At 38.5% G+C, this 13278-nt stretch overlaps 1 protein-coding gene across 2 annotated transcripts; it reads right to left on the reverse strand.

The window, feature by feature from the left end:
- Positions 1–44: 44 nt before the first annotated feature.
- Positions 45–12790, reverse strand: CAPN10 (calpain 10). Of its 2 annotated transcripts, XM_033516597.1 has the most exons (14): positions 12683–12790; positions 12105–12310; positions 10611–10742; positions 10168–10364; positions 8686–8903; positions 8019–8160; positions 6360–6526; positions 5530–5813; positions 4857–5059; positions 4233–4488; positions 3010–3209; positions 2372–2417; positions 1000–1025; positions 45–437 (listed from the first exon to the last, which is right to left on the reverse strand). In XM_033516597.1, exons 2-14 carry the CDS (start codon positions 12246–12248, stop codon positions 416–418), a joined length of 2037 nt encoding a protein of 678 aa, XP_033372488.1. In that variant the 5' UTR covers positions 12249–12310; positions 12683–12790; the 3' UTR covers positions 45–415. The 2 variants fall into 2 exon arrangements, with proteins under 2 accessions (XP_033372488.1, XP_033372489.1); XM_033516598.1 differs by lacking the exons at positions 12105–12310; positions 12683–12790 and having other exon boundaries at positions 8686–8931; positions 10611–10717.
- Positions 12791–13278: the final 488 nt, after the last annotated feature.

Here is a 13278-nt window from a genome sequence, read left to right on the forward strand (position 1 = left end):
TGACATCATTGGTATTTTTCACCTTTTTAATAAAAGCCATTTTAAAACTTTCAATGTTACTTTATTTTTATCGAGGAAAATATAATATTTTAAAAATCCTGCTTGAATAAGAAATACTTTCAAACATAAATTAAGAAACAACTCTTAAACTTCACATTTCTTGCAGCAAGGGCAGTTCTTCCATAAAACACATTCTTACAGATTTACAAAAGCAGTCTGACAGGACAGTTCAAAGGTTTTCAAGTCTTGTCCTTTTTATTTCTGGCATTCATTAAAGAAAAACTCACCAAAAATAATCTTTCCTTTGAACCCCCAATCTGCTTGGTTCCATAGAGGGCTCAAGGTAAAGTGCTCAGCAGCAGGACTGGCAGTGTCAGATACGAGTTTGGACTTTTTCTACTCCAGTGTACTTTGATTATTCTTGAGGTATATCCCACCTGAAAAAAAGACTCAAAATTTTCCTCTATGTTCACCACCCTTTTGGTTACGTGAAGTTATTCTGTCAGGTTGATTTTTTTTTTTCCAATAAAATATTATTTCACAATCACAGAATGGTCATAGTTGGAAGGGACCTTAAAGATCATCCTGTTCCAATCCTGCCATGGGCAGGGAGACATTCCACAAGACTGGGTTGATCAGGGCTCCATCCAACCTGTCCTTACACATAAGTTTTCCGGTTTTCTTCCGAAACTGTAGCTTGGGTTCAAACATGCACATAATTCTTCACCTGTATATTTTTGAAGAACTGAGGTACATGATAATTTGCTGTACAATGCTCCTTCTAAAAATGTGGGAAGACCAAATATTCATTGTTCATGATTAAAAGAGGTATTTTTTTAAAAAGAAGTCGTCACAGGCCTGACAGCCGGTAGCAATGAAAACTAGTTCCGCTAAGAGCATCTTCTTGTTATCCCATTCAAAACTGAGAAGAGCAAGAGATGAAGCATTCCTCAGCTTCCCAATGTTTCTTGAAAGGACAGTATGAGAATTCCATATTACCTTTTCATCACAGTTGTAAAGGAAACCTACAACAAAATGTGCAATACAGAGAAAAAAAGCTGTTTCATTGGGTTTTTTGTCAAGAAGGAATTGAAGTGAATCAGAGAAAAGAAAGATTTACACTAAATCTAAGATCAAAATGCAAGCTTTTCATCTGAAACATCCTTTAAAAAAAACCAAAAAACTTTAAAACTCAAAATCCCATCACCTCAGTAACTGGAGAACACAGTCAAACTTTTAGAAAAATACACTAACATCCAACTCTGCTGATGTTATTCATCTTTTAGAAATCACTAGTACAAAGTGAGGAAGACTGCCTGAAACCCTCAGGAGCTAAACTCCTGAAAGTTTAAAATCCAGTCTTTAGAAAAGCTCATAGTGTTGAAGATTAGATTCAGACATTAATTTATTCCACTCATAAGAAAAACATAACCACAATTTCCAGATTCTTGAAGCTGTCCTGAAGAATCTGAAGTGTTTGTTTCTTTGATTCTGTTTTCATGAAATAATATAAAGAAACTTAAGTTGTAATAGATTCCTTTTGATATAATAGCCTTGCAACATTTTGTTCCCAAAACAGTGGTAACAAAGGACCTTCATTAGGACTTCAGCTACTAAATATTAAAGTAACAGGAACCATATGGAAAGTACACACAGGTCTGTGTCCACTTTGTGAAGCACACAAAATCCATACTGTTTGTGTGGTTTTAAGAAAAAAATGTAATCACTGGTCAACATGACCCAGATTCAGAAAATGAGTAAGCAAATTCTAAACTTGGGTGAAGAAATTTTCCTACAATTTTTGTTTTGTTCAAACCTCAGAGGGAAAGACCCAAGTATCTAGATGGTCTTGTTCCACCTAATAAGCAGTGTTATCACGGACATGTTTTGATCCACCAACCAAATCAATGTTAAAATAATACTTTATTTTTTAATTAAACAAGTTTTAATCAAAATTCTCTTCACCCAATAAAAACATTGTATTAGTTACTCAGTATTCACATCCAACTCTTTTATATTACATGCTTATCTAATCAAGCAAAACCAAATCAAAATCTGAAATAGCTGTCATTAACTTGATCAAAACAACTTGCACTCCAGGAGGGATTATAATGGTGGAATGCTGTATGGGCTTGCTGTAGGGAAACAAATAAAAACCTAATCTTTTCATTTTGCACTGCTTTCTTAAGCCTTTACAACCCTATAACATCATTAGAATTTTAAACAGTATAAACATTTGATATACAGAGTATACCAAATATCAAAACCAATCAGATGGTGGAAGGATACAACATATAGTTAAAACAAGCAGATCTGTGGTGACTCCAAGAATGAATACACCAAATTATATCCATCAAAATATATCACTTACCTCTTGTAATACTTGTCCAAGTGTCTCCTGGCTGTGAATGCGCTTCCTGTTGAAAACCCAAACCATATTATTTCTGCACAAAGCATTGGGAATCTTGTATATATCAAGTATTTATCCCACTTCAAAAAGAGAAGTTATATCAGGCTTCGTTCCACATGCATTCCCATAACAAATCTTTCTGCAATTCTATTGAGTCTTACTGCAGTCTTATGGAATTTACAATTCTGATTCAGAGCTGTTGTTATTGACATCATAGTTAGGAATTACCTGGAATAAGGCTGGCTACTCATTGCATTTTCTCAAAAACAATCCTGATTTTTAAAAGGCATTGTTAACTATCAATATAAAACCTAACATGGATGATACAGCTGGTAATTATTTACTTTAGTGCCATCTCCTCCAGCAACAGATATCTGATATTCAGTAACTGGTGCAAGAAGATTTAACAAATACCACCTTTTTTTAGTCATTCTTCCAACATAATCAAAGTGGTAAGCAGTGCATGCAAACACAACAGAAATACAAGGACTTCACAAAGTTTCCATCATGAGAACACGTTACTGCAAGCATTTTCATGCATTCTGTAATACGTGCACTAAAAAGACTAGAAGTGCAAATAAAAGGCAATATAATTTTACCTGTCTATTTTGGTTGCTATGACCACTGTAAAATTGCCTTCTGTATTGGGCAAGTATGTAGAAGGTATAATGACATAACTTCCTGGAGGAAGCCTGCAAAGTCGGCTGACTTCCTGGGAATAGCAGTGAGGAACACAGCTCACCAGTGGTTCCAAGTGTACAAAAGAAGTAGTTTGTGGTTTCCAGCTGCTGTTAGGCACCTGCAAAAAAGAATGCAGACACGCCTAGATTTTCATCTGTTTCAGGTCTCACAATGGTTCATTCCTAATACACCACAGTGTAATATGGTCCATCTCTATACCAAATAATCGCTCTACTGTACAGAGCTCGGGAGAAGAGGAATGAAAAAGCTTCCAGAAAACCCAGATGGTAGTACTAAGAACAGATGAATCATTTCTAGCCTGTTTGTAGACAATGTATAGAACCCACTACTCACATATCTCTAGAGCTTTCTCTATTGTCTAAGCTTATTCTTCCCTGATGGAGCCTAAAGCACTTGTTTTCCATCCCAGGGATCTGCTGAGCAGACTGTGTCCTTCCTATATCTAGCAGTCTTTCCTGTACTAAAAAGTCATATTAGACTTCATCTCGGTCTCCTATAAGCACAAAAAATGCCAATCTTTCTTCACATATTGTATACTTGAAGTTTTATGATTACTTCTGATTACTACTTTTCACTTAAGCAATACTTTTTTTGAAGCATGTTTTCTAAAAATAAAGCTACCTTTCTTTGCAAAATAGTTACTTAGGCAGCAGTTTCTCAGGTTACATTTATGCTGTTGGACACTGGCACACACATATAGAATCAGTACCTATCCATATCAAATCAAATCTTGTTTTGTTTCGGATCACCTGCTCAAGATATCACAGTCCTTTTGATCCAATATCATTTGCCTATGGACATTTAATTATTAGACACAAAGAAAGTAAGTTTTCATGATGAATTACCGTAAGGTCTGGTCCTCAATTACTAGGGCACTGAAAATTCTTTGCAAATCTTCAAAAGAGTTCATCATTACTAAAACTAATTTAGAACCTTGTGAGAATTCAGTGGGACCAATTATCTGGTTACTATGCTGTGTAACTACCTAAATTTTTCTGTATCTTTCTTTGGCATTACTTCCCAGAAGCAGCAAGTCCCTTGCAAATTGCAAGGAGCCCTGTGCTGACAAGCTAACCTTGACCCTTGGAAAATGAGCAATCTAACTGACCAGAAGCCTTACCTGGAAAATATGGAAACCTATTGGACAACACTTGCTATCCATGCAGTGCTGACGGAGAGTGACTTTCACACTGCTTTTCCCCGGTCCTGCAGGAATGGAGAGGGGAAAGCAGGGATTGGTATGGAAGGAGGGGAAGTTCCTGCTACCTCCAGCATTTAGCCCATTCTTCCAGCATCCATGCAGCTGCACCGTCTCCCATTCACCAGCTGGGAGTTCTTCACAGAGGGCAGCATCCGTGGGTGGTGGCTTTAGTTCACTATCAAACATAAGAGAGAAAAGAAACTAAAGTGTATAAAACATGTACTAACAGAATATAAACAAATCTGACCAGCTTTTAAGCAGCTGCTAACACTACATTTTGCCTCTGCATATAGCACTAAGCTGCAGCTTAGAGTCAAGATGCTACTCATCTGGCTACGTCTGGTTTGTATTTTAACAAGAGGTAGCAGCAGCTTCATGACAAAAACAAGGAGCTGAGGAACTTGCATGAATTCAAAGACAATACAATGCTGTTACACAGCACCCTGCACAACTCTTCAAAATATTTTGAACATTTCCACTCAGTGCTACACTTGTATTGATGTCACCAATTTTAAGAAACACTCTGCTTTGTTTTAAACCTACCTGAGAGAGATCCTTCCTGTTGAAAATACACGAAGCAAGAAATTCCCTACTGCATCTTTCAGAAATGTGCTGGGAACAACAAGATAAAAGCCAGGTGAAAGGTCACAGCACACATGGACTTCTCTATCGTAGGAATGGCAGACTGTACCTACAACTGGAGGAGCAGAGAGGGTCTTTGGAAGGTTAAATCGTTTCTTCTCCACCTAAAATAGATGCATAATGATGTGTGATGGTTTAGGAAAAATTAGTAGCTTTTAATAAAAACTAAAAATTATCAAATATTGTTTAAAACATTTTTAAGCATGCATATATTGACAAATGAAATAAAGACAAGAGTGTCAGCAGATGACCTAAACATCAAAGAGAAGTAGGAAGAGTTAATATCCAGGAGGAGTAAATTTAGAATGGCTTCAAGTCATCAGCCTGAAATGTCATGCACTTGTTTGGAACAGTCCCAAGTGCCAGTGATAAGAAGAAAGTACTAGTCCAGTAATAGTTTGTACAGACAGTATCTGTGAGATAAACAGATCCATTCCAGCATAAAGCAGAGACAGAAAATTTGTGACCAGTTGAATCATATCACTGGCATGAGAAATTAATGATTTTACTCAAATATTTCACTAATGCTTTTAAACTTCTATTTACAAAGAGAAGAATGTCACTTTTGTATTACCTTCCAGACATGCAATCCCACAGCCTGGTAATGCTTTCTCTGAATGCCCTCAGTGAAAGATGGATTTTCCTCTGCTAAGCGAGTTGGATTTTGAATCCTTCCAGCCCAGTCAGTGCTGTATTTCCTGTGTTTCTGCAGCAGAGCAATGCACACCTCACTCGATTCACAGACCCTCAGCCAGAACTTGGGGTTGGTAGGGAAGCTGCTGTTGTTACGGCAGCCACCTGCAGACTGGCCTCTCACCCAGGATCCAAAAAGATTCTGTGAGTGATACAGCACTTTCTCTAACAAAATAAGAAAAATCACGGTGTGGATTTCAGACATGAGAATCTGATTAATATTACACAACAGGTATCTGGCAGAGACCCCCCAGCCCAAGAAAACATTCTGTGTCATAGCTTGACATTCCCTAAAGCAGAAATTCATGATCAAGATTTTGAGAGGCAAGAGAATTAATGCCACAGTTGGTAATGACAGACTGATGACATGATTTTTACAAGAAATTGTTACTAGAAATCTCAAGTGTATCTACCATTAAACACAAAACACCACAGGGCTGTCCAGAATAACAGCCTTCTAGCCAGAGGACATTAATCTCCCAACCAACTAGTAAGTAACTAGATTTCATAGAAATAGCAATGGTTTCTCTCAAGATCTTTAATTTCTGCTTGTCTTGTTCTTGCAGTAGAGACAGAAGAGGCCTATGGATCTAAAGGTGAGGGGAAAACTGAGAAAGAAATTATAGTCCTGTTACACCCATTTACAATTCAAATCAATTCTTCCCCTTGACAATGTTATTTGCATGATAAAGATGTCTTCTTATATCACACCTGTATAGAGACTCTGAAGCTGTCCTTCCTCATTGACTGGAAAGCCCACGGTAATCTCATCAAATTCCCTGAAAAATTCCTCTTCATCAACCCAGAATTCTCCCTCTTGGATCTGTGAGAGGAGTTCTGAAGCAACTACTGGATCTAGCTGGTTCCATCCTTGACCACTGACATAAGACAAAAGTTAACATTCAAGCTCTTTGCCCAGTAGCATTCCAGAACAATGTTCTACCAAATATCTTATGGAGCAGGACAGCAAGAAGAGATTTCTTCATTTTATTGTGAAATAATTTCATTGAAAATTTCTCTGCACATTGCTGGTCAGTGAGATGGATCATAGGAAACACAAGTCATAACTTATCTCAGAAAACTTAGAAACAGCCTAATACCAGATTGGATGCCGAACAAACTTCTGGATGAAATAGGTGCTTTGTTTGCAAAGTCAGTAAAAAGACTGAGAACAAAATAAAGATTCCTAAATGTTGTTAAAAAAGGCAAAAAAGTAAAACAAGCTGCACTGTGATTGTTCTGAAAGAACTGTTATGCTTTACATAAAAAACTGCCATTTGTATTAAGCAACTGGCTACCCCGTGAATTTGCTTGCCAAGTCTTGATAAAACAAGAACTTAAACCTTGAGCCTCATCATTTATGGCTCATTAAAAGTTGTAGTTCCAACATTTTCCACTGTTTCACTAGCAAAAAAGAACAGTTCTGCACTTGTATAAAACAGGGCTCTAAGGCCACCCAACAACCCCCTATCCTCTTGGAATTACATAGCAACTTACTCTTTGACAAAGAAACTACAAGAGACCAAGTGTATAACCAAAACAAAAGAAAAAAACATCAGCTGAAGTCTCAATAAATGCAATTAAATTATCTAACTCAGGGAAGAAAAACATTTTCACAGAAATGTTCATTAACATCACCATATTGTTAACATATTTTAATGCTGAATGCTTGTTGCTTGGGTCGAGAATTGCATGTTCTTTTCTACAGTCAAAACATACTAACATTTTCCAAAATAAGCAAGTAGGGTCTGCCCTTTCATTCTTGTTACTTTGCTATTTGAGCTGCTACACATATTTCTGCAAGTCCTATAAAACAGATCTCTTCTTTATTTCTACTTTATATGGACTTAATTCCAGCTTCTCCTATGCATATCAATCTACAGAAATGAAAGCACACAAACATAAAGCATATGCATCCTTTTTTCTGCTATAGTCTTATCATTACTCCTTTGCTTGTTTTCTGCAGCTGAGCCAGGATCAAATGAGAGAGTCAAGTAAAAGCTGAGTGACTGCAAGAAACAAACAGGATCAAAGACACTTAGATCAATGGCAGAACAAAAAAAAGCATGAAAATCAGAAACAGAAAATTAGCCAGCACCTTAAGTTTGTCTCTATAAAAAGACATGATGACTTGATAAACAAAAAAGTTATTAAAAAATTTAGACTGCGAGAGCTAGGAGATCAAATTTACTAGCCTCAGAACTAATGAGCTGTGTGAACTTCCAGCTCTCTAAAGGATTGCACACAGACACTGAAGCCTCTCCCCTCTGCTACAGATTATTAGCAGTGTTTGCCTATGCAATACATAGAAAAGCTTTGTGCTTCAAAATTTACACAAATGGTTTTTTAAATGAATATAAAACTGCTCACCCCTCACACCAAGGCCCTTGCCAGCACCGCCTCCCCCAAGGATTTCGTATTCGTAGTAGGAAGATTTCCTTGCCTGACACTTCAGAGAGATTCAATGTGTCTATCACAATAAAGGCATGAAATTCTCCTAGTTCACTTGCACCTGAATAGAAAAAAAAATAAATTGAAAATAAACAAAATAATCTGTTCCATATTTTACAGTAACACTAGTGAAAGAAGGCAATTTTGTGATAAAATTAAGTTGGTTTTAAATCTGTATTATAACAGCACAAAGAAACCACAAACAGTTCATTTAAGTGACTACAGAGAAACAAAGTAACATTGCAAACTGTATTAACTCACTCCTTGATCTCAAATCCCTACAAATTCATTGTGCTGAAATTCAATGAGGTTTTCAAGGTTGTTTTTGAGGTGCTTTTTCAAGGGAGTGCATTTTTGAGTGGAGGGGGAGGGTGCAATTTTTTTTGAGAACTGACCATATTAGCTTCTAATATAAAAAGCACTACTCAAAAGCAGCCCCCATCCTGAACTCAGTAACATCCTTAAATCTTCATTTATCCAAACATTTCAAATTTTACCATGAAACTGGCATGGTACTAGAATCAGCACTTATATTTGCTGGCTGCCTTGTCCTTTGAAGCCTGTTAATAGAGACATTTACTATCACCTCGTCTGGAGTTGAGGACTGAACAGCTTATTACACACTGTTCCTTTAGATTCATTAATCTTCTAAATACTGCTTTCTCCAAAACCATGCCAGTCTTCTCTTTCTCCACATTTTTTCCAGGGTCTTTCAGGGTCCATCTTTCAGCAATTCCTCCAGTCAGATCAACCAAAGCATCTGCCACCTGTCCTGCCCACAACTGCTCATAAGATCCATGCACTCTAAAAACAAGCAAACAAAAATTAAAAACTAAGGAAAAGTTTGTACACACAGTAGAACAAAAGAAACACAGTTCTTACACACTTCAAGCCCACTCTATATCACTGTGACTGTGCCTTACTTCATAACCCAAAGTAGGAAAGAAAAAGCACATACTATCTTATTTATATAGAACACAACATCTAAAGGATATGTAAGTCATTGGATAGTCCACTGCTTGATGGGAAGTTTCTTACATTCTCTCTATTCTATTTTAAAAACTGCTGTTGTCTAGTACTAGTCATTTGTACCTTATTATCCACGCTCTACATTATCTTTTTTGATATATTAACTTCATTCTTTCTCTTCAATTATTCTTTATTCACTCTGCACTAATAATCAGAGTAGCATTTCCCTCAACAACCTAAACAAAACAAGGGACTGCCCCACTTGATGTAGCAGATGCAAAATACAGCAAAAGTCATCAAGACTAAAATAGTATTCTAAGATTGAACAATAAGATCTCTACAGAAAACAAATATACATTACAAATCTAGAGAACCTTTAACATGACATTGGTGCTTCACAGCTTCTGCTCACTGTATCTACAGCTGAGTAGGTTACTTCCTAATTGAAGTCTGCCTCTGCCCTCTGCTGGCAACCACAAAATCTTCTGCTCAGATTCTTTGGGACATTAGATGTCTATCTTACCAGCACATTTTATCTCCAAATTGCTTTGTCCATCTGGACAGTTTTTCCGCTGATGTGCCATAAACCATTAAATAGCTGCATTTTCTTCCTAAAACCATAAACTAACAAATTATACAAAAGAGAAGTGAAACTCACACAACCAGAGCCACAGCTAGCACAAATTTACATAATGTTGTTGCTTTCCATGAAAATATCTGCATGCTTTCTGCTTCTCCTTGAGCTCTCATCTTCCCTAGCAGAACATCTTCCTTTAACAAATTAGATAACTAATGGATAGAGACTTAACAAACATAATTTGAATCCTGAAAATTCATTGCAGTTTACTTTTCACCAGAATTAGCTCCCTAAGACTATCTTACCTCATATACAACTGGAAGCACACTTTACAAACATACAGTTTTAAAGAGCAGCTTCTGCACAAGCCATGACAGGACCGCCAGCAGCCACAACACTCAGATCTACCAAAGATACCCAAAGATACTACTCAAATACCCAAAGCAGCTGTGTAAAATAAGTAAGCAGAAGAAATATACAAGTATTGCAGTTCCATTTTCATCAGTAGCAGCGTTCACATACTTTGCATAAGCTTTTTCCAGTAGTGGAAGCCAAAACAAATCCTCTGTCTGACACTGGGAAAAACAGAGTTTGCCCCCAAGGCAAGGCAGGCGATCATCAATGGTCACTTCTACCCAGTGGCCAAACTGCCAGACCCGGCACGTGAAGCAGCCCTGGTAGGACTCATCTGTCCAGCTGGGCTGACCTGGAGGGATTACCTGGGGGACAAAAACCAAAATCAAGGCAAACAATGAATTCATTAATTTTATTCTTTGGAAACGAAACTAGTTTAAAATACACTGAATATCAACTATTTGTAACAAACACAGAAAAAAATAGGATAACAAAACCAGTGGAACTGAGCATAATGAAGGCAATACTCATAGGACAGCTTGGGACTGCTGAATGATACAAAACTGTCAATTAGGTGAAGAAAACTTCTCCAACATGAAACTACTCCATACCTTGTTCAGTAAGTATTTGCTCTTCTGCAAAGCTACACAGGCACACAGGAACCAACAGTCTCCCAGAATTCCTTGTTTTACTTGCAAATCCTCCAGATTGTTTGAAAATAACCGAGGAGAAGAACAAATGTCCTAAAATAAAAGAGGAGGAGTTAAGGCCTGCATGACATTCTAAGAAAGTCTATGTTTCAGGGACTGGGAGGGCTCAAGAGAGCTCTCATAAAATCAGGGAATTTTTACTTCTAGAAAATTTCCTTTTCATACACAGCCTAAGTAAGAAGTAACAAATAAATGTCTTGTGGGGGTATTTTGCAGGTACTTCACGAATGTAAATCTAGTTGCCACATGAATTTCAGTACACAATTATCACCATCAGGTGCAACCTTAGCAAAAGCAGTAAATAAGTGAAAGACAACATAATTCATCAGCTCCTTGATAGACTTATGATCGACTGTTTCAAGGCTGATGCCATCTACATTAAACTGCACATCTCAAGTTAGAAACATCTCAGAATTAGAACAAAGGAAAAACCTTCCCTAGGGCACAGAAAAATAGATTAGTCAATAGCACAAGAGGGAATTTCAGATGCAAGGTTCTGAATACTTAATCTGATCTGAAAGTGAGTTTGTGAAATAGTTCTCCTTATATATAAACACTGCAAGAGATGGAAATTAACTCATCAGCCCTCAGCAGCAATCAAGGTGTAAAGTACAAAAGCAGGAAGCTGCAAACTCGACTCCATGAAATCATTTGTTTGCCAATTACACCTAATAACCAACAGCTCTGTCACTGTTCTACACACAGCCTCAGAAACAGGGGAAAAAATATAACTCAAGACAACATACTTTCTTCCTCCATTACATTTTTATAGCCTTTTTCCCCTTGTACACAAAGGCAGTATCATAAATACTTCACTTTAAATGGGTGTTCTCCAGAAATGCGTTCTAAAGCTTTTAGCTCTAATACAGCTTGCTCTACAACCCAGCTATAAGTTTAAAAGCAATAAGAATCATATGACAAGTTATAAACTTAAGAAGTTTTCTTTCTTGTTATCAAAGAAATCAACCACAAAAAAAGCAATAGGCTTCTGAAAAATTATAAAATCCAATTACTTATTTTCAAGACAGTTATGCAATACATCAAAAAAATTGGGAATGACATAATGCTGCATTCTAACTTGGTATGCACAAAATTTGCAAAATGAAACTTATTTATAATAAAATATCTGAATTTCTACTACTGCCATGAAATTTAAAAGCTCTACAAGAGGATTTAAATCAATTCTACAAACAAGCACCTAGACTTAAAAAAGTGTAACTCGTGTTTTGTTGACGCTAACATACATTGGTTTTATTACTCCTGTGTTTCTAAACAAAAAAAAAAAAAACAAAACAAAACAAAAAACACCCAGAAGCAGTCATTCAATGCTAACTTGTATTTACTACCTAAAAGCCCCGTTCTAATAAAATCAGCCTTTTATACCTTAAAACTCACCTTAGGTCTCAACCAGGATATTTCACCTCTGAATTGGGCGAGCGGGGTACAATAATCAAAAAATATAGAGGTATCACTAGCCGGAAACGTGGGGTCTGTGTAAAGGTCTCTTGCCACCATTAACTGTTTTTTCTCTCCCAGCATTTTCAACAGTCCTAAGCAGCTTTGCCGCCTATTCCTACGACTTTATATCGCCAGGCACCAACCTGCAACAGAAGCGAGTGTTACTGGGGAATTGCAACAGGGAAACAAAACAGCCATGGCGGATTTATTCAGGGATTGACAGCCTCTCGCTCTAACACGGAGCATCTGGAAACACCACATTGCTGGCTTCTTCCAGCACCTGATGCCACCCTACAGCGCTCAGCTGGAAGAGAAGGTCCCCCTGAGGGGACCTGCACCCACTTAGGTCCCTTCCGCCCGCTCTGCGCACACCCTCCACACAAAGCTTCTGCCCCACCCTTTTCCTCACACCCAGCCCGAACAGGGCCCCTCCGCACACGCCTCCTCCTGCCCATCAGCCCCATGTCCCACAAGAGGTGTCGGCCCGGCCGCCCCCGCACCCGTTCCCCCCTCACCGCGGGGCGGTCCCGCCGCCATTGCCCGGGGCGGCCGTTACCCGGCAACGCCGGCACGCGCGGTCACGCCCAGCCGCGCATGACGGACGGCACCATCGACCAATCAGCGGGCGTTACGTCGAGGCGCACCACGCATTGGCCCCGCCCCTCCCCAGCTGAGGGGAGCAGAGGGGGCCCCGGGAGCTGCGAGATTCCGTGGCCGGGAGTACCTGGGAGAAATGGGAAACTGCCCGCGTAGCTTGAGGTACGGGATCCTACGGATGGAGGAAAATGAAGCCAAAGTGTTTTCATGAAGATTGTGACAGAGAAACACAGAGAAATTGCTGGCCCACATCGAGTGTTTTCTGACGTAACGGCAAAGATCACATTTTTGGATAGTTTATCACCCTATAGTCATCCACAGGCTGAATCGACAAAGGAGATATGTTAATCCCCATATTCTGATAGCTACTGCTGACCAGTGAAATAGAAAAAGTGCCTTAAAAATACTGCCTAGCTGAGGAACAAAAACCAGAAATGCAGAAATAAGGGCCCCATGAAGCCATCCTTCAGCACACCAAGGTTTTGGGTTTCAGGGCACACTGAAGGAGGCTGTT

Source organism: Parus major, chromosome 9 (genome assembly GCF_001522545.3).
Source record: "Parus major isolate Abel chromosome 9, Parus_major1.1, whole genome shotgun sequence".
Taxonomy (NCBI): domain Eukaryota; kingdom Metazoa; phylum Chordata; class Aves; order Passeriformes; family Paridae; genus Parus; species Parus major.